The sequence below is a fragment of the Hemitrygon akajei genome, chromosome 26 (genome assembly GCF_048418815.1).
Source record: "Hemitrygon akajei chromosome 26, sHemAka1.3, whole genome shotgun sequence".
Taxonomy (NCBI): Eukaryota; Metazoa; Chordata; class Chondrichthyes; order Myliobatiformes; family Dasyatidae; genus Hemitrygon; species Hemitrygon akajei.
In genome coordinates, this window is record NC_133149.1 from 22,132,940 (window position 1) to 22,159,476 (window position 26,537).

At 43.5% G+C, this 26,537-nt stretch overlaps 1 protein-coding gene across 1 annotated transcript in view; it reads left to right on the forward strand.

Annotated features, from left to right (window-relative positions):
• The window catches only part of slc37a2 (solute carrier family 37 member 2), a 66,554-nt gene extending 48,159 nt beyond the window's left edge, over positions 1-18,395 (forward strand). The window contains exons 8-18 of the mRNA XM_073029719.1: positions 4,120-4,157; positions 4,673-4,819; positions 5,519-5,609; positions 7,063-7,125; positions 9,804-9,889; positions 11,916-11,964; positions 13,155-13,228; positions 13,404-13,482; positions 14,784-14,875; positions 16,161-16,225; positions 17,986-18,395. Of these exons, the coding sequence (XP_072885820.1) occupies positions 4,120-4,157; positions 4,673-4,819; positions 5,519-5,609; positions 7,063-7,125; positions 9,804-9,889; positions 11,916-11,964; positions 13,155-13,228; positions 13,404-13,482; positions 14,784-14,875; positions 16,161-16,225; positions 17,986-18,001 (800 nt within the window). The 3' untranslated portion in view covers positions 18,002-18,395. The remainder of the gene's footprint in view (positions 1-4,119; positions 4,158-4,672; positions 4,820-5,518; positions 5,610-7,062; positions 7,126-9,803; positions 9,890-11,915; positions 11,965-13,154; positions 13,229-13,403; positions 13,483-14,783; positions 14,876-16,160; positions 16,226-17,985) is intronic.
• Positions 18,396-26,537: the final 8,142 nt, after the last annotated feature.

The window sequence follows — 26,537 nt, forward strand, 5'->3', positions numbered from 1 at the left end:
CCCATGTGGGCATGCCCATAACTGGGAAAATGAGTTTTTGCTACAACAAGTGTATGGGACATTGGAAAAAATGTTGAATTTCCCCATGGGGATGAATGAAGTATCTATCTATCTATCCCAACTCATATATATCAAACAGTATATGTCCATTGGTTTAGATGCAATTCTTTTACCTCTAGTTGTTGGGTCTAATAAATTTCTTAAAGATATCCTATACTCTCATCTGGTGCGTGTGCGTGTGCGTGTGCGTGTGCGTGTGTGTGTGTACTCAAATGAGATATGGGAATTAGTTCTAACCCTTGATGTTAACCCTTGATGTTAATACAGTTAAGGCACCAAATGTCTTCACTAAGTGCCTTCAGCAGAACAAGAGCTGGAGCCCCCCTTCTTTGTGAGACGGTCAATTGGTTGTTCTTTGTTGTTGACCATAGAATGTGATGAATCTTCTGTGCTTGGACAAGTTCCTTGGTGCTCCTTATCTCTAGTCGAAGCCTCTTCTCTGTAACTGACTTGGTGGATTTGATGGCATCTACCAAAGACTATTTTGTCTGTGACACAAATTATTTGTAGATAGTCCTCCTTTGGATCACCAGGGAAAAACTGAGAATAGAGAGTGGACAGAAAAAAACAGCATTGTCAATTCCTTCAGACATTGAGGGTTTCTTCTGCCAGCATACAACTCTTTGGATCCTTTTTGATTGCCAGTAGAGAGGTGGAAATCTTCCCTCTTCTCCCATCGGTACAATAAAATGTCCCCTTGTGTCTCCCCATCAGGAAGATTTCCAAGTGTGGCCTCAGTGAGCCACCTTTTCCAAGCTGTCAGAACTTTGACTACTTTTTCTGACTGGATTTTGAGCACTATCTTGTTTGCCTCGTGTAAAGTTTGTATTGTTAGTGCTGGATGCCAAGTTGCAGGCATCTACATGACAGGCAAGTACTCTGATCAAGTACTCCACTCTGATCACATGACATTCTGAATCTTGCCAGTAAGAAATGGCTGTATCCACTTGTGATGTCTTTCTACCTGTTTATGTTTTCCTTGACTCTTATACCAGTAGAGTGATGCATCTGCTAGACCATATACATTTTGAGTTGTCACAGTTTTCCTTCACTTTTGGCTTCAGGCGGGGGTTGAATGTAAATGTCACATGACAACTCAATTTCCTGTAAAAATGCTGATTTTTATGTCCATAAAATGCTTTTGACATATCACTGTGAGAAGTAGTTGGGGAGACTCTGATGCACAGGTTGGTGAGTCTTTTGGAGTTCTTTTATGTTCAGTTCTTTGACAAACAGCTCATTTCAATCTCTTGCAGAACTTGTTCAGTGGATTTGTGCCAGGAAATGGCGCCCTCGCCTGGTCATTCTGGGTACTACGCTTGCTACTCTTCGTTTCTGCTCAGTGAAATATGCCATTTCCTGACTTAAAATAAAGTACGGCTGTCTAGCTGTCTATCCTTTATGTCTAGACACACAGCATCCAACAATTTAAAAACTAATACTTTTCAGGAAGTTCCATTTTGTATTTACACATGCAACTGTAGTTTTGTCCAAAATCAATAATATCAGCCATATTTATAGAACTCGTACAACAAGCTGGAGGAACTCAGCAGGTCGGGCAGCATCCATGGAAATGAGCAGTCAACGTTTCGGGCTGAGACCCTTCGTCAGGGCTGAAGAGGCCGGGGGCAGGGGCCCTATAAAGAAGGTGGGGGGAGGGTGGGAAGGAGAAGGCTGGTAGGTGCCAGGTGAAAAACCAATCAGAGGAGAGATCAAGGGGTGGGGAAGGGGAAACACGGAGGGGATAGGCAGGAGAGGTGAAGAAGGTATGTAAGGGGAAAGCACTATGGGTAGTAGAAGAAGGCAGAGTCATGAGAGAGGTGATAGGCAGCTGAAAGAGGAGGCAGAGTGAAAGTGGGATGGTGGAAGGGAGAGGGAGGGAATTACCGGAAGTTGGAGAATTCGATGTTCATACCAAGGGGCTGGAGCCTACCCAGATGGTATATGAGGTGTTGCTCCTCCAACCTGAGATTGGCCTCATCATGGCAGTAGAGGAGGCCATGTATGGACATATCCGAATGGGAATGTGAAGCAGAGTTGAAGTGGGCGGCAATCGGGAGATACTGTCTGTTGTGGCGAATGGAGCAGAGGTGCTCAACGAAGCGGACCCCCAATATGCGTCCCAGTTTCACTCTGTGTCCTCCTCCAGCTGCCTATCACCTCTCTCATGACTCTGCCTTCTTCTACTACCCATAGCACTTTCCCCTTACATTCCTTCTTCACCTCTCCTGCCTATCCCCTCCCCCACCCCTTGATCTTTCCTCTGATTGGTTTTTCACCTGACACCCACCAGCCTTCTCCTTCCCACCCTCCCCCCACCTTCTTTATAGGGCTCCTGCCCCCGGCCTCTTCAGGCCTGACGAAGGGTCTCGGCCGGAAACGTTGACTGCTCATTTCCACGGATGCTGCCCAACCTGCTGAGTTCCTCCAGCGTGTTGTACGAGTTGCTTTGACCCCAGCATCTGCAGTGTACTTTGTATTTATAGAACTGTCTGAAAATTTTGTCAAAGTCTGAATATGCCTCATAAATCCAATTCTTTTTCCTTCAGGAAAAACTGAGTCAAGTGCATTTATTAGTGCATTCATATCATCTTCTTCATTCAAGCCTTACACCAAAATTCTCATCGCAGTCTTGCTTGTTCTTCCTGAAAGTGATAGCACAACTGCAATGGCCTGCTTCTTCTCAAGCTCAGTAACCTGTCCATATTTCAATTCCATTTTTCCAGCTTTCGTAAGGCTTGCTCTTGCTGAATGTCAGCGAGATCCTCTGCTACCACATTCAAACAACAAAAACAAGATTTTCTTTTCATTCTAACAACTTTACTTTATTCGTTCATATTTGGTACACCAAGCTGCCACTTTCTTACCCAACATTCCCCCAACTACCCTAGTGCACATGCCCATAACAGGGAAGTGAACATCCCAACTAAATGCTTGCGTAGCCCAAATGAACAGAACTCAATGTGTGTAGATGTGCTCAACGGTGGGGAGGGCTTTAGCTCTGATGAACTGGGCTGTATCCACTACGTTTTGTTGGAATTTCTGTTCAAGGGCATTGCTGTTTATATACCAGGCTGCGATGCAGCCAGTCAATACACTTTCTACCACACATCTATAGAAGTTTGTCAAAGTTTCAGATGTCATGACAACTTTTTGCAAACTTCTAAGGAAGTAGAGGCACTCCTGTGCTTTGTTTGTAACTCCACTTACGTGCTGGGTCCTCCGAAATAATTACACCGAGGAATTTAAAGTTGCTGACCCTCTCCACCTCTGATCCGCCGATGAAGACTGGGTCATGGATCTCTGGTTTCCTCCTCAAAAGCAGAGCTTGCCTGCTTTGAATGGTATGCAGTGTTGGGGCCAAGAGATGCACATGGTGGGCACTTTGTGTCCAATAATTACCAGTGTTATGTGTATGCAGTGTCAATGATGTGTTATGGAATGATTATAGGCTTGTGGATAAAGCTCTTCTTTCGCATCCCTGAGTCATTTGCCATTCTCTGGAGATGGGGTTGGAGGGCTGGAGAATCAGAGCATTATTTGGTGTGGACTGTGTTCATCCAACTGGGTGGATCTGAATTGGTCCTGATAGTTGGGGTGCAGATAAATTTTCTTTGGGATGGTCAGGTAATTGTGGGATTGTCTCCCACCCTCCATCCCCTCAACGTGTGAGGTGTGTAAGTTGTGGGAAATGGTACGGCGAATCAGTGACAGCTCGCGTGCACTTTAGACGCGACCTGTGTGTGGCAGCTGTTATCGACACTGTTGGCATCTGCCTGGTAGAATTAGTTTGTTCAATTGCCATTGTTGGGATGTGCCTGTTTGTTAAGTAAGGACATCAGAGTTGAAGGGCTTGAATCTGATAGGTGATGTTTAGTGTTTCTGAATTTAAGAAACTCTTAGATAGCATGTGGATGTAAGAAAGATGGAGGGTTATGTAGGAGGAAAGGGTTAGATTAATTTTAGAATAGGTTAAAAGGTTGACACAACATCATAGACTGAAGGATCTTTCCTGTGCTGTACTGTTCCATGTTCTTAACCTTGTTGTCTTCTTTACAGATCCCGAAGATGTGGGCTGTACTTCACCTCAACACCATGTAAGCAGATTGACCACTCTTAACAATTCTGAATTAACAAGCTAATGAAAATGGCTCACCCACCCCACACTGTACAATTCTGCCAGCGCTGCCGTCACCTCCGCGGTGCAGCTCATTCAGTTCGGGTGCTGGAGAGGACAAGCGTTACAACAACATGGGTTGGGAGTTTAACTTGGGGGAGAAAGAGGGAAGTGTTTTTGCAGGATCCACGTGATCGCAGAGAATGTGCAAACTCCACACAGACAGGGACAGAGATGGGGGCGGGAGCTGTGTGTGAGGCAGCAACTCCATTAATTGAGTTACTTGTGCTGCTCTAGAGATCTGAGACCCTGGGAATAAAGTCTGTATACACGAAGCAACGATTGAAACTTGGTAGCATTGCAGCAGGCATTGAACTGTCCACCACCACCTGTCCTGGGAGCTAATGTAAGGCAGCATTGGAGGGTCTAGAAGAACAAACTGTATTTTTGCCCCCTTGACCTGCATAAAAGCTAAAACCTTGCTGTACATCACAGGATCAGAGGGAGCAGGAGCCGTTGTTACGCCACGATAGCATGGATGAGATTTTCGCCAGTCCCGCCAACGACGAGGGAAGTATCAATACCAGTGGCTCCACCACACAGCCCTCAGCAATCAGCTTCTTGGGAGCACTCAGAATACCTGTGAGTAACAAAGGCCCGGGTCAGTCCTCAAATGTAATCACTTCCTGTCTGTAAGTGATGCTCGGAGCTGGAAGTAATGACACTTGTAGAATTGGCAAACTTTGGCCGAACAGTTATATTGAATCCAACAATTTTGACTGGCTCACTTCTTCTGTCTGTATTTTCTTGAATTCATCTGGTTGTGCATTATTGCTCGATGTTTCTCTCTCCATCCCTTGATCTGGTGGATGTTTGCCATGGCCCTGTATTTTTCACATCTTCACACTCCTTTTTATATTCTTGCTCCTTAACTGCCCCAGTAACCTGTGACCTGGACAGCTTGTCCCCACTGCAAACCTAGCTTCAGACGATCAGAAATAATCCCCATCCTGTCTTTCACTTTCTCCACCTTTGCTACAACTTGTTTCATTTTTTCCCAGTTCTGATAAAGGGTTTTTGAGCTGAAGCATTAACTGTTTCTCTTTTTAAGGATGTGATGCGTTTACATTTTATGTTCTTGTGAACCAGAACCATATTTATAACTAACTTCAACGTTAACTTGAAATCATTCAAGAATATGAGTTAAATCACGTGAAGCAAAGGGAAAATTTAGATCTTAAAGCATCTGTATTATGTAATTTTTTGAATTAATATGTAGATTGTTTCCCCCCAAAATGTAATTTTCTTGCGTAATTGAAGCTGCTTTTCCTGTTTGTACAGGGAGTGGTGGAGTTTTCACTTTGTTTACTCTTTGCCAAACTTGTCAGCTACACATTCCTCTTCTGGTTGCCACTCTATATTTCATCTGTGGGTGAGTAGCTCCTGGCCTTTGTTTCGAGAAGTTTCCACAATGCTTACCAATGCAGAAATACAAAAGTGTTCCTGTAAGAAACGGTAGAAATGGAAGGCCAAAAAATTTGGCAAATGTTGGAATTGCTGGTTGGGGAGGGGTTGTTGTTGATGATTGGGGGATGTATCAGCCACTGTCCCGGATGGAGGGCCATTCCTACTCTTGATGGATTAGAGCCTGCCGACTGCTGACTCTTGGGTCTGTAGACGGCCACCAGTGACAGTGAGCTGATGCACACTGTGGACCTGTGTGTTTCCACTGTGGAAGTTAGGAATGCATTGAAAGCATCTTACACGGTGACATCATGAGCACCTTACACAGAACTACCAGGATCTTTCCTGCAAAAATTGGAGCACTGCTCCCACTTTCCCAGACTCTCTTCCAACTATTTCCTGATGTGAGCCATGGCTGCTCCATATCACTTTCCCAGCACTGTCAGGTTATAGGTGAATAGGGCAAAGGCTGGACCAGCTGCTAAAGAAACACTCACTCTTGCTATTCTGTCCAGTGAGGCCAATTCAGACTTGGTCACAGGCACTCGTCATTCTGCAGAGCGACGGTGGATCCAAGCTGAAGACAATGGGAAGGCGTGTTGTTGAGTGTTGTTGTCACTCCTTGTACGTCTGCATCCTGCCTTGTCCAGCTCTAAATTTGATTGGGATATTTCCCATTTCCTAACCATTCCCTTATACTGCACCACTAACGGTGTGTGTAGAACATCTGTATCCAAATGTGGATTCTTTCTCCCACTGCATTTTGGAGCACACTTTCATTAAACATGTGCGATGTTCTGCCAAAGGTCTTCTGGTTCAAGCTGGCTTGGCAAGAGTCCATACTCTGTTCCACATGGAGGTGATTGAACGTACTACAGTAATCTCATTTGTCAGTTGGGTCTATCACCTTTCACAGCCTCTGGCTATCCTAGGCCTTTAAAGAATGCTGGCAGTTGAGGAAATGAGCAGATTGTAAAATGATGTAATTTTATTTGTGGGATAAATGTTGGCCAAGACACAAGGAGAACTTCAAAGCAATAAAATGTCAATTGTTTTTACACCTGTCTGTAAGTGCAAGAAAGCACTTTCCTTGCATCTCCTTGGAAAGAAAGTACTTCCATCCACACAGTGGCAACACCCTAGATCAGGGGTTCCCACACTTTTTTTTGCCATGGACCCCTAGCATTAACCAAGAGGTCTGCAGACCCTAGTTTGGGGACCCCTACCGTGGATTTTGAGCTTGTCTTCCTAGAGTAGGACATATTCTGTGAAGTGTCTGGTTGGTGAGGGTGTAACCAACTGAGTCACTGCTCACACTTCAGTCGAGTAGGAACATGAGCGGAAGTTCTTGCCTTTATGCTTGCTGGGACTTCTACAGTCAGAGTTAATAAACATGCCTAATTATTTTCTTCATCTTTCAGCTCATTTGAATCCCAAAGCTGCTGGTGATCTCTCGACACTCTTTGATGTTGGTGGTATTATTGGTACGTTTGTAGACGTGGATAATTTAAAACGAGGGATTTATTGACAATGTTGCATCAGCCAATCAGCCTGGTCTCTTAACTCTGCATAGCAACAAAGACAAGTTTACTTCAGATACGGACTATTGTGGACAAGAATCCATTCAAACATTTGGTTTGACAAAGTCATTGAAGATGAGAAGCAGGTGTACAGTGAAAGGCTTGTCTGAAAGTTTAGACAAGTGGGGATCAATGGGGCGGGACAAATGGACAATGGAGTCTCGTAGGAAGCGATCCCTGTGGAAAGCAGAAAGTGCGGGGGGGGGGGGTAGAAAGATCTGTTTGGTGGTGGCCCCTCCCCACTCATCTCCCTCCCAACACTTATCCTTGCAAGTGGAACAAGTGCTACATCTCCTCCCTCACTACTATCCAGGGCCCTAAACAGTCCTTCCAAATGAGGCGACACTTCACCTGTGAGTCTGTGAAGGTCATTTACTGTGTTCGGTGCTCCCAGCGTGGCCTCTTGTATATCAGTGAGACTGGTTCGCTGAACACCTACGCTCTGTCCGCCAGAACAAGCAGCATCTCCCAGTGGCCACCCATTTTAATTCCACTTCCCATCCCCATTCTGATACGTCCATCCATGGCCTCCTCCACTGTTGTGATGAGGCCACACTTAGGTTGGAGGAACAACACCTTGTATTATGTCTGGGTAGCCTCCAACCTGATGGCATGAACATCCATTTCTCAAACTTTCAGTAATGTCCTTCCTCTCCATCCCAACCATTCCCCATCCCCTTTTCCCTCTCTCACCTTATCTCCTTGCCTGCCCTTCACCTCCCTCTGGTGCTCCTCCCCCCTTTTCTTTCTTCCATGGCCTTCTGTCCTCTCCTATTAGATTCCCCCTTCTCCAGCCCTTTATCTCTTTCACCAATCAACTTCACAGCTTTTTACTTCATCCCCTTCATCCCTCCCCCTCCTGGTTTCACCTATCACCTTGTGTTTCTCTCCCCCCCCCCCCCCCCCACCTTCTTACTCTGAATCTTCATCTTTTGTTTTCCTCCGGTCCTGCTGAAGCATCTCGGCCCGAAACATCGACTGTCCTCCTTTTCCACAGATGCTGCCTGGCCTGCTGAGTTCCTCCAGCATTTTGTGTGTGTTGCCAAGAGTACTTCGGGGCCAGATACAGAGAGAATTTGGGAAGATTAGGACTTTATTGCTTGGAGTGTAGGGGACTGATCTTATAGAAGTGTATAAAGTCGCGAGGGACGTAGATAAGGTCTTTTCCTGAGGAAATGGGAATCCAAATCTAGAAGACATAGAGTAGGTTTGAGTCTGAAGGATGTCCAGCTGTTTAGTCCTGAAGGGGGGAGGGATGCTGGTTGTTTACCTATGCCTCTCATAATGTTATAAACTTCTATCAGATCTCCCCTCAGCCTCTGCTGCTCCAAAGAAAACAACCCAAGTTTGTCCAACCTCATAGCTCATGCCCTCGAATTCAGCAGTATCCTGGTAAATCTCTTCAACACCATCTCCAAAGCTGCCACATCCTTTCTATGAAGGGACAGCCAGAATTGAAAACAATACTCCAGATGCAGCCTTACCAGAGTTCCATAAAGCTGTAATATAACTTCCTGACTCTTGCCTCGATGCCTCAGTTTAATAAAGGCAAGAATGTCGTACGCCTCCCTATCAACCTGTGCAGCCGTTTTCAGGAAACTATGGACTTGGACTCCAAGCTCATTCTGCATATCATCACTGTGCACTTCCCTTTTACGATGGATCTCCCAAAGTGCAACACCTCACACTAGCCCAGATTAAACTCTTATCTGCTGTTACTCTACCGATATCTGCAACCAATCTACATTCTGCATCCTTTTGCAATCTTCTACACTACCTATGATGCCACCAATGTCTGTATCATTAATGAACTCTCTAAATCGCCCATCCATATTTTCATCCTAGACATTCTTATGCATCACAAATAGCAGAGGTCCCAGTGCGGTTCCCTCCAGCCAGAATAAGTCTTATTGACCACTGCCTCTGTCTGCTATGGACAAGCAAATTCTGAATCCAGGTGATGGCCAAGTCACTGTGGATCCTACAAATTTACTCTACTGGATGAGACTACCATGAGAGACCTTGTCAAATGTCCTACTAGCATTCGTGTAGACAACATCAATCACCTTTGTCATCTTGAAATAAAATGTGACTTGTCCCACTGTTTCTAATGAAGTTTCTAAAGAAGCTGTGCTTTTCACTAATCACTTCACCCTACGTGTTCTTACAAGTATTTATTTATTTATTGAGATGCAGTGCTGATGGAATCGGCCCCTTTGAGCCAAGGCGCCCAGCAACCCCTGTTTTAACCCTAGCCTAGTCACTGGACAATTTACAGTGACCAATTAACCTACTGGTACATCATTGGACTGTGGGAGAAAACCCATGCATTCCATGTGGAGGTCGTACAGACTCCTTGCAGATGACATTGGAATTGAACTCTGAGCTCCAACGCCCTGAGCTGTAATGGTGGTGTGAAACTGCTACGCTACCGTGGTGTCTAAAAGCATTCCATATTCTCCCTCAAACGCAGGAACTTGGTAGTTTCTTTAGTATATTTCCAGAGCAGAGAGGATTGGACAATGTGTCCCTGGTGCTAATATCTCTACTTGTTAATGTAATGTCAATTTCTGTCCATGAAGGTGGAATTCTGGCTGGAATCATCTCCGATTACACTGGCGGGCGGGCCACTACGTGCTGGATGATGTTGATCGTGGCTGCTCCTATGGTAAGACCAGATTTTGTTAGGAGGTCAGGAAGAAAGGGTAGAAAGTTTGTCAAAGCAGCCACTCTGCAAGAAATCCATTCTCTCCTACTTCTGTCCTTGACTGTGATTTGGAACCCACAACAATCTACCAAAGGCATTGCAAAAGTGCTTGTCCAATGTGTACGGAATTCAGGGTCATGACAATAGATTTATGTCACTCGAAAGAAATTGGACCAATGTATCAAATGCGAGGTTATCTGAGGGAGGTGGCAAATGACATTGAATTCTCCTGAACCATGTTCTTTGGAGAAAGAAGTAGGTTAGGTTACAATCATTGTAAAAATAATCTGTGCTTGATGGTCTCAAAGTTGTTGGGTCCATAGGCATGTTTCTATGTACCGTAGATTCCGGATTATAAGCCGCTACTTTTTCCCCACATTTTGAACAGCTTTGAACTCTGCGGCCTTTAATCCAGAGCGGCTAATACATGGTTTTTTTTCATGCCGCCTCGTAAACATTTTGCCTCGTAACAGTAGACCAATAAAATTGATGAGTAGTTCACAGAGGTCCAATGAAATTGTACGATAAATCAAGCGCACTTTCACAATTAAATTATTGTAAATCAGTCATTTGTACTCACCCTCATCAACATGGAAAATACTCGAAGAAAAGCAAGACCCGAGCGCGTCAGACCCGAGCGCATCAGACCCAATTAGACCCGATCGCGTTACGCAAGCGCGTCAGACCCGATTAGACCCGATCGCGTTACGCAAGCGCGTCAGACCCGATTAGACCCGATCGCGTTACGCAAGCGCGTCAGACCCGAGCGAAAACGCTGCTTTTAAGTTAAAGGCGATCAATAACTTTTCCTGGTAGGCTGCAGTATATATATTTTTACCAGTCGCTAGGAGATATTGGAATGTTGTTCGTGCTGTTCAGTAAAAAAGTATATGCAACGTAATTTGTGTTACCGATACGTATGTATATTTAAAAGTAGCGGTGCGGCCTAAAATCCGGTGCGGCCTTTACAATTAAAAAATTGATTTTATTTCTAAAATTAGAGCCAGCGGCTTTTAATCAGGTGCGCTCTGTAGTCCGGAATCTACGGTATCTTTCTGATTCACTGGAAAGGTTTTTGGTGAATTAGTTAAGTAATTATGAAGCCATCTTCATCTAGAAGAGGGTAGAGCAATGGCCCAACCCCTGAGGAAAGCCAAAATAGCCTTGAATGTTCAAGATCAGATTTTTCAAAGTATGAACCAAACCATCAAATAAAGTTCTTTCTTTAATTGGCTGTGATGTCATAGTGCAAGTTTTTTTAAAAAAAACTCAATCAATAATTGAAATGCCAGGTACATTGTTCGTGTCCTGACCCTCAAGACTCCAAGTTGGTTTTGTAATTCGGGTCAATTCCTAATGTGGGAAGAGGACTAATCTAGAGTATCCACCCACCAGTGTCCCATCCTTGTCAATGGTAGTAGATTGTGTCAACAGCATAGCATTGGCTGCTGCTTAGGAGAAGGTTTTTACCAAACATGGAAGCTTCAGTACTTAAGATTGTTTCAAAGCAGCCTAAAATATACACTGCAAATTTCCCGGTTGTCAAACTGTTGTTTTATTTTATACCAACAATATCAAAAGTGAGGAAGGCTATTATAAATGCACTTATTGAGGTAAATACTGAGCCAGAACAATTTTGCTGGTGGCATACGAATGGTAGAATGCTGAAGTTAGTGTGGTCACCTCAGGGAGATTGAGGTCATAGAGGTTGTAGGGGTGAGGATTTTGGTGCTGGGCAGTGGGAGAGGTGAAGTTCTTCTGTCTTTATGCCCCTGGAAAGTACTGTTAATGTGCAGCAGCAAATTATAGAACTCAAGGATGTTTTGCATTAATTATAATGATTAAGGAGCAAGTTTGATATGTGCAGTGTCCTGGTGAATCCAAGAGTTTCAATTTTGATCCTGTCATCCTATGATTAAAAATACTTACCGTACTGATCAAGCAATCTCTTTACAGTGATGGTACTGACGTCTTTGTCTCCTTTCAGCTCTTCCTGTATAACTACATTGGGAAAAATGGACTTGCAATAATTATAGGTAAGTTAGCGGATAGGAAGGGCAAATTTTGGATCATATGATTTTCTTTTTTATTCTTTTGAGATTTGGTAATTTCCAAGAAATAAAGGCCCAGAAATTTGTGATGTCTAATCTAACTTCTATTTTATTCGGAGTTGACTATTGTGAAATTGGACCACGGTGCTGTTTGCTGCTCTGTGATGGTGAGGCATCTGTGTTGTAGAATTCTGTTGTGTCATGATCTACAGCTTTTCAATTTGGTCCTCGTGTGCACTTACTGATGTGTATAAAATGAGGCCACCTGAAACCATTATTGTGCCTAAAATTTCCTTCATACTTGTGGGACTCCACTCCAGGCTTTGTGTCCAGTGTAGCACCTGCCTGTGTATTTTCCTAAAACCAACAGCGTCTTACACAGTGTAAACTGCTTTACTGGGCGTCACTAGAGGCCATCTATAAAAGATGATATTAAGGCCCAGCCCTCACACACTGTTTCCTTCCAATCCTTTCGAAATAGCTTATTGATTGTGATGAATGTCAGTGCTGACAGCACTGAGCTCAAGTCACACTGCAGAGCTCGGAGACTGAAACCTGTTGCTCTGCAAGAATGATCTGACTGGACCAAAATGATGTTGGTTGGTACGTTCCAAACTGCTGGCGCACATGGTGAGGGAGAACGGTCCAGCTCCTGTGGACAGCAGCAGTTGTAAGAACCTGTTGCCAGGGCACACTGAGGGGCTGGCAGCCATTTATAAAGTCTTCTGACATTGATCGAAGGAAGAAAACCTGGTGTTCTGGTGATCTAATGTCAATCTTCTAAGCAAATGGAGTGAGATGTCTTGTACTGCAAATGGTGCTGCTCCACTGCTGCCCTTCAATGATATTCTTTGAGACAGATGTTAAACTGGATCCCTGCCTTTAACATTAAATATATCATAACTTTTATTACTCCAGTGTTTTCCCAATGTCCCACTTTGGATAAATGCAAGTTCGTCTGGTCTGTGCCACTATACCACAATGCTACGTTACTTTGTACTGTTCATGGCATTTCCAGCGTACACAAATTTGTGTGCTGCCATTTCTACACTACAAAGAGACACCAGTTCATTGGCTGTGGAGTGCATTTGGTTTGCCCAATGAAGATGCAACAATGCTCCTTACCTGTTTCACTTTTGTTTCTAAATGAAGTGATTATTTTCTCTCCCCGACAGGAATGCTCATCCTGTGTGGAGCTCTAGTGAACGGACCATACGCACTGATCACAACTGCAGTGGCAGCCGATCTGGTGAGGAGCCCTTGTGAGATGCAGGGCGTGGGGAAGAGAGTTGGTCGCTGGTTTTTAATTTATTTTTATTATTTAGAGATATGGCATGACAACAGGCCCTTCCGTTGGAAGTAGTTGTGTACGAACAAAGTGATTATTGTAATATGTTGAACTGTGGTTGTGACCTTGTCTCTAGGGAACTCACAAATGTCTAAAAGGGAACGCTAAAGCATTATCGACTGTGACTGCAATCATCGATGGAACGGGCTCAATTGGTAAGTCAGTTGTTTCGATAGGTACATTTAATGTCAGAAATGCATACAATATACATCCTGAAATTCTTTTTCTTCACAAACATCCACAAAAACAGAGGAGTGCCCCAAAGAATGAATGAGTTAAATGTTAGAATCCCAAAGCCCCCCCAGCACCCCTCTCCCACACATAAGCATCAGCAAGGCAACGATTCCCCCACCAGCAAAAAAAGCATCGTGCCCCCCACCGCCACCGAGCACTGAAGCATGCAGCAAAGCATCAGTAAATACACAGACTTGCAGTACCCCAAAGACTACTCGTTCAACCGGTAATTCGACATACCCCAGGCTCTCTCTCTCTCCCCCAATAAGGGAAGAAGAGGTGTCCCCGTTTCACAGCGAGAGGGGAGACATAACAAACAACTCACTGACTTAACGGTGTTAAAAGTCTGTTGCACCACTTTTTCCGAGCTCTGCGCCCAGAGAGTCGGCACCAAAAAGGTACAGCTCTCCGGACACACAACCCCCGTCAGCTAACTCGCTGCTCCCGATGTTCCGTGTTCTCCCGCGATGCCTCAGTCGGGGGCACCGGCCTGGAATCAGCCCGTCTCTGGAGCCACGGAAATCTGGCACCCTGAAGGCGCGCTCGCCTTCCAGGCCGCATCCTTGGGATATCAAAAAGCAGCCGGTCGTGAGGCCCTGAGAGTGGGTCCCATCCCCGTAAAGAACCAAAGTCAGAGTGTAACTCCAGGTCTGGGTCTTCAAAAGAACCTTGAAAAGGGAAAAAGTGAGATATCAAAGATTGAAATAGAGTTGTTTCCAAAGATGCAAGCAACAAAGGAGTCGCCGTTTAGTTGTTCACTAGTAATGGGGTTTACTTTTGTCCATCAGCATAATGAAGGACAACATTTTTGTTAATTACATAAACTAATTATTCCCTACAAGCCTTTAGACAGCTCTTGTTGACTGAGGGCTCTTGCATTATCTCTCATGGTCAGAGATGTAGAAACAGATGGAGCGTATTGAGATTAAGTTTTACATTTTATTTAAGCACATTTAGTGTGTAAATTGATGAGAAATATTAATACTAAAAATGGAGAAAAAAGCACAATCTACTTACTGAAGGTGGATGAACCCATTCAAGGTGCTGTGTAAGCCATGTACATCTGGTTCCTAATGTCTGTCTGCCACCCTGACCCTGATTCCATGTCGTTAACATTACTAGGTCTGTGACAATAAACTGCCCACATCCTGTGAGCAACTAATTTGATAAGAAATCCTGTCTGCTCTGACTGTTCATTCTTGCACTTGTCTTTTTCCCTCAGGTGCTGCCTTGGGACCCCTGTTGGCGGGACTTCTCACTAACTGGAACAATGTATTTTATATGTTGATTGCGTCTGATATCTTAGCCTGTCTGGTATGTCTATTTATTCAATCAAAATAAAGTTTACTTTGTCATTAAAGACAAAATACTGGACATTCTGCAGGTGAGACAGCATCTGGAGAGAGAAGCAGAGTTACTTTCTGATAAAGGATCTTTGATCCAAAGCATTAACTCTGTTCTCCTTTGCACAGATGCTATCTGGCCTAATTTTTAGCTTTTATTTCAGATTTCCAGCATCCTACAAGTTTTTTTTGACTTTTTGTGTTGACACAAAATGATGACACTATTAATAAATTGAGTGCAAAAGCAAATTTACGTGGAGAGTCTGCAGAGCGATTTCGATAGGTTGAGTGGGTGAGGATGATCAACTCTGGAAGGGAAACTAGAAGATCAGGTTATTTAAATAGTGAAAGATCGCAGCACGCTGTTGAGCAGAGGGATTTGGGAGTGATCGTGTATGAGTCACAGAAGGTTGGTTTGCAGGTGCAACATGGTATCGATTAGGCAAACGCAGTGTTGACTTCCGTTGCTGGAGGGACTCAACTATACAGGGTATCAGTGTGGCCACACCCAGGGCACTGTTTGCAGTTCTGGTTTCCTTGCTTGAGGAAAGCCGTACTGGCTTTACAGGCTGTCGAGAAGGTTTGTCAGGTTGATTCCAGAGATGAGGGTGGTTAACCTATGAGGAGAGATTGAATAGCCTGGGACTATTTGCTGGAATTCAGAAGAATAAGAGGGGGTCTTATAAAAATATTATAAAATTATGAAAGGGTTAGATAGGTTAGAGGCAAGGAAAGTTGTTTACACTGATAAGTGAGATAAGAACTAGGAGAGAGAGAGCTGAAGATTTGGGGGAATATATTGAGATGTGGAGAAAAGGCTTTTCCCAGAGAGTAATGTATCTGGAATTCTCTGCTTGGAAGCAGTAGAGGCTGCATCATTAAATATATTTAAAGCACAGTTCGGGAGATTTTTGGACGGTAGGAATTAAGTGTTATGGGGAAAGGCAAGTAGGTGGAGACGAGTCCACGGCCAAATCAGCCATGATCTTATTGAATGATGGAGCAGACTCGATGGGCCGGATGGCCTACTCCTGCCCCTATTTCTTATGTTCTTATGTGTTTTTTTGCCATATGTACCTGAGAACGGCAATAGTTTATAGTGCCATTGACTGTGACAGAACCTAGATATTGAATCATGGGGCGTCACAAATGAGTTTCGGTGTGCAGAGGTTAAAGGTTAGTAGTTGGGGCCTTATTCTGCTCAAAATTTGAGCAAACCAGTTTATTAATCTGTCTGTTCAACTTTTTCTTTTCAGTTATTGACCAGATTAGTCTTCAAGGAGATTCGGGGCTGGTGTGGACATCTGCCAAGACCAAGAGGGTAAGAGAATAATGATACTAATTTAACTCTTATTGACCTTTGTGGTGAATTATAATGTGCACGTAATTTCATTGTACCTTGTGCAGTTTAATGTGATCGATTGCACTGTCTTCATGATCATAGACATTTCAAAGCATCAGTGCATTGAGGTAGAACAAGGGAAAAGCCACAACAGAATGCAGAATGATGTGTTACAGTTACAGAGAACAGTGCAATGCAAGCAGACAATTAATGTCCAAAAGCCGTAATGAATTAGATTGAGAGATCGAGTTCAACTTTACCATACAAGAGGTCTGTTCAAGAGTCTTATAACAGTGGGATCGAAGCAGTCCTTGGTTATGAATAAAATGTATTCTGGGGGTGAATTCTGACCTCCAGTGTACTCTATCCTCTGTGTTGCAGTGCTTGGGTACCATGTCTTAAAGCCCCCTGAGGTGCAGAGCACGGCAGTCTGTAGTAGCTTCCAGAGAGCCGTCAGTGCGTTGCAGACCCTTGTCTCTAGCTCCCCCTGATGGCAGCAAGTGATACTGCTTCACTGGCATTTATTTTAAAGAGATCAGCACGGTAACGAGCCCTTTCGGCCTAACGAGCCCGTGCCACCCAAATACACACGTGACCAATTAACCTACTAACCCATATGCCTTTGGAATGTGGCAGGAAACCCACACGGTCACGGGTAGAACGCACAAACTCCTTTCAAAGAATGGCTGAATTGGACCCGGGTCAGTGGCATTGTAATAATGCTACACTACATTGCTGCCCTGTAATCTGTGACAGTAATAAAACAAGAAAAATAAAATATAAAAACAAAAACTAATAGAACTCATTACCACAGTGCAAGCTATTTTGCACCTCAACTCTTTTTCATCATTTAGCTTGATTAATATTTCAATACATTTACTCCTTGTTTGGGAAAATAAACCATCAAAGCTTGTCTGTATTTCACATCCACATCCCCTGTAGTACTTTACATGGAGACTCTCTGATACTTCAACCCTCTTGTTTTACCACTCTTTTTTGCCCTGATCAAATAATTTTATGAATTAGCTCAATCTGTACAAATCATTAAAAAAATTTTTTAGCCCAATGCTCAGTCTATAAGCCATATACCCGAATAGTTGGATCCAATTCTCTTTTTAAAAGATGATAATCTTTCTTCATTTTAGAAGTGGGCTGTAAGATTCTTTGTCCTTTAACCCTCTTTAGGGTTTCAGTTAAGGAAAACTTTAACACTGTAAGGTCAAGTATGCGACAAAGCAATATTAATAATGGTATTGGGGAAACAATATCTGGAGTTTAAGATGAGATCTTACCTGTAAACAGTCTCATCAGCATAATTCTTTCAGAAGTGCAGCTTTATTAAAAAAATTAAGATTGTGATTTTTTTTAACGGTAGCACACTATTTGATGTGTTCAGCTATCTGAGATTACTGCTTCTTTCTGGGAGATCTTTGGGTACACAGTGCCCTTTTACCCAGGCACGTAGGTGGTAAAACCCATTCTGTCGCGGTCTGCACACAGATTTGTGTTGGAGTGTCTTCCTGCATATTTCCAGGGTAGCAAGATGCCAAAGACTTTGTGTACTGTATCCCAGGAAAGGTCAGCATTTTCCAGAGGGGATGGGAGAAGTGCTTTTAGAGAGGTTTTTTTTAAAAAAGGCGCGGCTTTGTGGGAAAGAGGAGAGATGTATACTTTCATCCAAAACTGCTGTACATTTGCCACTAATTCCTCACGAGTTTCATCCTCCTTTTGTGTTCCAGATTGAAAGATATTTAACAGAGAAGATCATAAAAGAAACCTAGGAAATTCAAAGTGTCAATTAATTCTGGTTTTGGCTTCAAAGCTCGGTACCTGCTCTGTCAGTGTGTGGGAGTAAAGTATGAAGAAAGAGAAGAATAATAAGGTCTTTTTAATGTATTGTTTCCTTCAGAAAGACTGACAAAACAGAGTTTAAACTCAGACCTGTCTTTTATGAAACTGTCAGCTAAATTTTAACCACTCACTTTGATGGTAGCCCTACTAATTTATGGTGAAACAGTTTTCGTTAAGGGAATTTTGGGAGTAGAGGCTGGGTCTAATGTACTGTCTTTTAATAAAGAATCTGTACACTATTTGTATAATTTTGTTTCCAAGTGGAATATTTCTTTAAAATTTTGACTTAAAAATCAAACATCAAGCATTTTTCCTTCCTTTTAGTTTTATCCGTATTTATTTGGTTCTGTGTCTTGATCCTATTTAGTTGGATCTTGGGTAGCTGTCAAAAGGCACTTTACTTCATCTGTCTTCCTGTGTCTGTGTGTGTGGGATGCACAGGAGAAGGTGAAGGTCAGGTTATGAAAAGACAGTGCAGTCACTCACTGTGCCAACTCCTGGTGGTTCTACCATGTTTATTTAAAAGTGGGGGGGGGGGTGTGGGAGGGATCCTTCAGGGCTTCACTGTGGTGAAACAATTAATACTTCAATGTTCGTGCTGTGGACTTGGCAACCCTAGCCTGCCTTCAGCAATACCTGCAATATTTTTCTAATATTGGTCAACATGTGGTTTTTAAGAAGGTAACAAGCCTCGGAAGGATCAATAAAAAAGCGGTTTTGAACCGTCCAATGCTGTGACGTGCTCACTAAGACCTTACAGTATTCTTGTAGTTTGGTTTGAAACTTGGAGAGTCAAAATAGAACTCTGTCACATAGAGCAAGAAAACCCCAGGTCTGGGCTAATTTAGTTTGATCGGAATGGTTAATAGATTCATAGTGAATGAAAGGGGAGTGTCTGCAATGCTGCACAGGTTTACAGGAAAACCTTACTCCAGTAATACTGAGACATGGTGTTACTGAGTCTGGAAGATTGTATGGAGGTTGTCTGCCACTTGTGTGATAGACGGAGTATGACAAAGATTCACCAGTTTGATTCCTGCGCTGCGTGGTGTGGCTTGGAGATGAGAGGCTGAGGGGTTATTTTATAGAGGTATGTAACATAGGGGATTTAGAGAAGGTGGATGGTTTTTTTTTTAATCCCCAGGGTAGGAACATCTAAACTTCAGGAGAACAGGCTTGGGTTTAAAGAGAGAAGAGTGTCATTCAAGGTTTTAAGAAGCTTTGAAGTAGGCCATTTAGTTTGAATTGTTGATTATCTGATTAAACTTGTTAACTCTAAATTCTAGCTTTAAGTCAGTGTGGTATTTGCATTCAGATGTATCATTCCTCTGTGCGTTATTCTGACACAGGGAAAACTCGCGCTCCAGTCTTGTTTTCTTTCAGAATAGATCATTTTTACACAATTACTATTGTGGCCAATGGAAAGCAATAACCTTTTGTATTTCTTGTTTAAACATCTCAACCTCTGTAAACACAGCCTGCGCCCTCACAATGTGCATCCCTGCTTAGGATCCAGTACAGAAACGGGCCCTTTGGCCCACTGAATCCAGACGGACTGTCATTAGCCCTTTTTGTAATAAACTAACCTTGATCAACGTTATCCTCGGCACATTTCCATCAACTTCCCCAGATTCTGCCCTTGACTTCCTAAGGGATGTGGTAAGAATCAGGAGTAGCTGGAGCCACAGGGAAAACTTGCAAACTCCACACTGACAGCACCGAAGATCAGCATTGAACTTGGGTCACTGGAGCTGAAGAATTGGCTCTACTCACTGCACCACTGTGCTGCTACAAACCTCTTGTCATCTACCCAGGCTGGTACACATAAACGTACGTTAGGAAGAAGACTAGGCCGTTCCAAAGACAGACCCCTCCTGAGCGAGAAACCTCCTACTTAAGTGGGTGCTCCTTTGTTTGCAAGCAGTGACTCCTGGTTCCAGATACCTCCGGACATCACCCTGTCCTTTATCCTGCTCCTTGGAACAGATAAGTGCTCGCTGTGTTTATGGAGGCTGACTGCATAAAATGCAATAAGAAGAAGATTAGGCTTGGCTTTGGAGCCCGTCTGAATGCAGCAACTGACTGGTGCCCGCATCTCTAAATGTAAAGTATTAAACTAAAGCTTTCTGCCCTTTATGAAAACTTCAGTTGTGCAATTTCTCCCTTCCTTGGGGATGGAAAGAATGCATTTCTTTTACATTCTCTGGGTCTCTGTTTCACATTCTCAAAAGTAGCTCAGTGAGTTCTGGTGGGTTGAATCCAGCGGGTTTGATTTTTTGTCTTTGTGAGATGGCAGGGCGTTTTGTCAATTGACGCAGCACTGTGTGGTTTAAATGGTTTGGCATGGGCTAGGTGGGCTGAAGGGCTTGTCTCAGTGCTGTACTTTTTTTGAGACACTAAATGTTAAGAATTTTATCACCAACACTGATCCTTCACACTTTGCATCCTGTTCTTGATAACCTAGTGCTTGTTCTTCCACTCATGTGGTTGGGGCCTGACAGGGTTCCTCTCTGCCTCTGACTCTCCAATTTTGTACTCCGTTCCATTCTTGCGGTGGAGGGTGGAACGATTGACCAGGCGGTTGGCTTTTGCTAATAACCCTTAAAGATTGGATACAATTTCAAATTTTGTTTGAATGCTGGTTACCAACTCTGGTAGTCCTGTAGACTTTTCTGTCCCTCTCTCTTCAGCTACTCCTTAAAACCGCTTTCTCAGCAAACTGCCTTTTCCCCCTCTTCTAAATCCCCTGCTGTCGGTATACTTCATAATGCGTCTATCAAGTGCATTGGGACTCTAGCAACATGGCAACTTGCATATATAGTAAAGTACACCAAGTTTTTATTTGTTGAGGAGGTACTTGTCTGCAAGAACCACCTGCAACATACAGATGATGCTCTTTGTTCTCCAGCTTTCTTTCATGACCCAGCTGAATGCTCTCAGCATCACCATTATTAAATATAGCATAATGGTCTGTGAACTACACAATGGCTGCATGGTGAAGGGCACTCGAAGTACAAAAGGGCAAGAAACACATAGTCAGCTGGAAGCAAAGCACAATCAAGGGGAATGCGCTCTGGACAGGCCTTCTGTGATCTAGAATTTTCTATTTTACACCTGAAGTGAAGGGAAATGCGGGGTCTGAAAGGAAATCAAAGCCACAATGAGAGCCACAAGCTGTCCTGCTTCACGTAATGGTGACAAGTTTGTGCCCAGCAAACTCACGTACACTTCCGTCCCCCATCAGGAATGCCTTGGGGCTCTCCGTTTCTTAAACAGATCTAATCACTTCCCCTCTTTCACCTGGTGGAACTTGTGCTTACCCAAATAAACTTCTCTTTTGATGCCTCCCACTTTTTACACATCAGAGTTGTGGCCATGGGCTCCATATGCAACAGACTTTTCTTTAGCTATGCGGAGCAGTCTTTGTTCTGGACCTACCTTTGAAACCCGTCCACCTCTTTCTTCACTACTACCATGCAGAACTCATCAGCTACAAACTTCGTTCCCTGCTGTCATACCCAAACATCGCTCTCCCCTTTTTTGATCTCTCCATTTTGGCAGACAAACTATTCACTGACCCTTGCTACAAATCCAGTGACTCCCACAGCTATGTAGACCACACCTCCTCTGACCCCACCTCTTGTAAGGATACCGTCCTTTTCCATCATTTGCCTCCACTGCATCTGTTCTTGAGATGAAATCTTCTACCCCAGGATGTCTGAGATGGCCTCCATTTTTTCCCAGCAAAATAGATTCTGCCATCACTGTGGTCAATAGGACCCTCACCCTCATCTCTATTTCCTGCCCTTCTGTTCCCAGCCTGCCTCCCACCAGATAGTGCTTGCTTTTCACCCTGGTAGCCTTTACATCCGGCACACCATTCCTCCGCATTTCAGCCAGCTACAGCGTGACCTCGTCACCAGAGTTATCTTCCCCTTTCCATTCTGTTCTGCTTTCCACAGCGACCACGCTCTGACTCCTAGGTTTGTCCATCCCTCCCCTGTGCAGCACCTACCTCTCCATCTCCCCCTTTGCCTACATCTAGAGATAATACTGTCTAGAGGTTTTACAAAACTCAAGAATGAGGTGCAAGACCTTGTGGTTATAGCTATTTTCTTGTATTTCATCATGGTCTGAGTCGGTAAACAAAAGGCAGAGAAGTTACAAACTACAGCAAGCTGTAACTGTAGCTGAAGAATCGCAACGAACGTTTTCAGAACATCGGTCCCCTTCACCACCATATTTCTGAATGGTCCATGAGCACAACCTCATTATTTGACTTTTGAACTCTATTATTTGCTTTGTAACTTATAGCAACTCTTTTGTGCTGCACTGCCGCCACAAAGCAACAAATTGCCCAAATGTAACTCAGTGGCCACTTTATTAGATACCTCCAAATCAACTCGTGGTTATTTGAATTATCATTCCACTGTCAAAGTCACATTTCTTCTCCCATTCTGATGTTTGGTCTGAACAACAACTGAACCTCTTGACCATGTCTGCGTGCTTTTATGCATTGAGTTGCTGCCACATGATTGGCTGATTAGGTATTTGCATTAATGAGCAGGTTTACCTAATAAAGTGGCCTCTGAGTGCATGCCAGTGATGATAAACCCGATTCAGATTCTGTACCTGGCTGTAACAAAGGGAAGTGAGCACGTTTTCCATTCATGCTGCAAAGCGGTTTTGATCAGTTTAGCAGGTACTGAGTGACTCGTGCTTTAGCTTGGCAGACAACAAAACTACAGAACCAAGTGTACTACAACTTGCTAAACAAGCAGTGATGATACAAACATGTATGTAAGCAAGCATAAAGAGGGCTAAATCTGCAAGAAAAAATAGAATTAAAAACAATCTGGACCCTAATCCAATCGGACTTAAGTGGCCCTCCCAGGTGAGGCAGAGGCTCATGTGCATCTCCTCCAACCCTGTCTATTGCATTTGATGCTGCCTCCATTATATCTGAGACCAGTGCGGACAAGGTGACTGTCTTTCCAAGCACCGCTATGGTCACCTGAAGCTCCTGATTTTCAGCCATTTTAATTCTCTTTCTCATTCCCACAAAGTTCTTTATGTCCTCAGCTGCCAACACTGCCAAGATGAGGCCCAATACAACAAGAGGAACAGTATCTCAAGTTCTGCCTGTTCTACAAGCAGAACAATGAATTCTCCATTTTGGGGTAAACCCCTCTTCATCTGTCCCTTTTATTCCTTCCTTATCTACTCAGCCCCCTTCACACATTTCTTTCTCTCCTAACCACACTCAACAGCCCTCCATCTTCCAGTTTCTTTGCCCAACCAACCTCCTTTATTTGGTTCCTCTTTACCTTCCTCTCCTCTCAGTTTCCATCATCTGCAGCCCTTTGTTGCCTCCACCTATCTCCTCCCAGTCTCTATCTCCATTTCCACCTTTCCCTCTCCCACTTGACTCCATCTGCCAATTACCCCCTCCTCATTTGGATCCACCAGCTCTTGCCTCCCCCCACCTTTATACTGACTATCACGCCTCTTTCAGTCCAGATGATAGGTCTCAACCTGAGATGTTAACAGCCCACTTCCTTTACAGATGCTGCCTGACCCGCTGAGTTCCTCCAGCAGTTCGTGCGAGGCTTCAGATTCCAGCATTTGCAGTCTCTTGTAAGCTTCATAACTGTTCAGTTGCATTAATGGGGAAAAAATACTAGCCAAAACATCAACGTGAATGCTCCTGTTGTGTGAAAAATCCAGATGAGTAATCTGTTGCTGTGTTGATCAAGGTTTTATCTTTTTGTACATCTGGAGCAATTCACTACTGTTAGGAGCTGCAGAATGATAGGTGCCAATCCTAACAGAGAGTGACATAATGCCAACATCTTTGAGGACTGAAGTGCTTTAATGTTATTTGACTTTTTGATGGGAGTGGTTTGCTTTGAAGAATTCTTTTTTCAGAAATCATTCTGCTTTGATCTCATCTGCACTCTGATGTCTTTTCCCAAATCCTGTTAGATTATTACGGCTTCAAAGAACAGGGACAGAAGTGGGCGAGTCGGCACATCTGCCGATTTGATTGATCAATTATATTAGGGCTGACCTGTACGTCAAATCCACTTGAAAACTTTAAATTCATGTCCTCTGACACCTTTATCCATAACATGGAAGCAGGTCATTCAGCTTACTGACCAGTCTGCATCTATCTGCATTGATCCCATTTTTCAGCACTTTGCTTCGGGCCGATGTCCGCATATTGCAGGGTGCCCTAACATTGCCGACTCCTTCACATCCCTCTGCTAGCATTATCAGAAAATCATACAGCATCCTATTACTCTTATCCAAGTATTCTGATCTTTAAAAAGAATACATAGTTGTAATTTGTACTTTCATGTGCTAGGTACTCTCTGCTGACCTGAATGATAACACTGCAGAAGCAGGCCATCCAAACTATTCAGATTGACAGCTTATCTTAACTATTCATTCTTCCCATGACTGACACACCATGGTTGGAAGTCTGACCCATCTGCAAGATGCATGCAGCAGCTTTCCGTTCTTTTCACCACAGTGACACAGAGGTACAGCAAGTAGAGATGCTGGCTCTACCAGACCTGGGTTCAGTGCTGATCTTCAGTGTGTCTATGTGGCATTGTCACCTTCTCAATGTTTTCTCCAGGTGCTCCGGTTTCCTCCCACATCCCAACTATGTGTGGATTGGTAGGTTAATTGGTCACTATAAATTGCCCCTTTTAAAGGTGAGTGGTGGAATCTGGGCAAGTTGATGGGAACACAGAGAGAATAACAGTGGCTGGATGACAGATGTTCAGGGTAGACTCTGTAGGCTGATGATTAAGCATTTACCTAAGAAGGAAAAGGACTACAAGCACATTGGAATACCTCAGCTCCAAGGCATGGCATCCTGAAATGGTAAAGTATTTTCCCATTTCTTCATAAAGGCTGAATCAAAATTCTGACATCTTACTTACAGGTACCTTTTCTCCTGACTACAGGGTGCAGTGCCTTGTGTAAAATCTACCAGGCCAATTTTCATATACTTCAATGCTCTTGAGTCGTAGAGCCTCCCGATGGTACCAGAGCAATATTGATCTTCAGAGCACAGATCCTTCAATCTCACTTTGATATTCTCCCAGACCACAGGGAACACCACAGAATGTTGCATAATTTGATAGTTACATCAGATGGAAAATTACTATTAGGGGTCAGAAATTAGAGAATAACTTAACACTTATCCAGCAGTCAACGGATGCTGCCCGACCTGCTGAGTTCATCCAGCTTTTTTGTACGTCTTGATTTGACCACAGCATCTGCAGTGTACTTTGTGTTAACACTTATCCAGCCTTCCATTCCACGGTGTTCTTGTACATCATAATGATTCTCCAATTATCCAACATCCTTGGGACATTGTGGTGCCAGACTGACTAATTTTCCACACTATTGGATATTACTCTTATTAATATCCAAACGCACTTACTTTTTTAAACATGTTACGAAGTAGTATATTCTCCAAAACTTTCTTAGATGTACCATGAAGAGCATTCTGACAGACTGCATCTCTGGTATGGGGGGATTACTGCACAGGACTGAAAGAAGCTGCAGAGGATTGTAAATCTAGTCAGCTCCATCTTGGGTACTAGCCTACAAAGTACCCAGGACATCTTCAGGGAGTGGTGTCTCAGAAAGGCAGCGTCCATTATTAAGGACCTCCAGTACCCAGGGCATGCCCTTTTCTCACTGTTACCATCAGGTAGGAGATACAGAAGCCTGAAGGCACACACTCAGCGATTCAGGAACAGCTTCTTCCCCTCTGCCATCCGATTCCTAAATGGACATTGAACCCGTGAACACTACCTCACATTTTAAAAATACATTATTTCTGGTTTTTTTTGCATGATTTTAATCTATTCAATATACCTGTACATATACTGTAAATAGATTTACTTATTTATTACTTCATTTTTCTCCTACATTATGTATTGCATAAGTTAACAAATTTCATGACACATGCCAGAGATAATAAACCTGATTCTGATCCTAAATTTTCCAATGAACCTGGTGAGTTAGAGAGTGGAAAATAATGCAAGTACTCCAGATCACAGGCATGAAAACCTTGATGATTGAGAAGCGTTTGATATCTCAGGGCCTGTACTTGCTGCCCAAAAGGATGAGTGGTCGCCTCTCTGATATTGAAAGCCTGGATAGAGTGGATGTGGAGAGGATGGTTCCATTTGTAGGAGAGTCCAGGCTCTGAGTACAGCCTCAGAATAGAGAGCATACCTTTAAAACTGAGATGAGGAGGAATTTCCTCAGCCAGAGGGGAAGGCATCTATAGAATACGCTGCCATAGAAGAGAGTGAAGGCCAAGTCATTACATGTATTTAAGGCGGATATTGATTAGTAATGGAGTTATAGGTTACAGAGGTAATGGGATTGTAATTTACAAAAAAGTCATAAT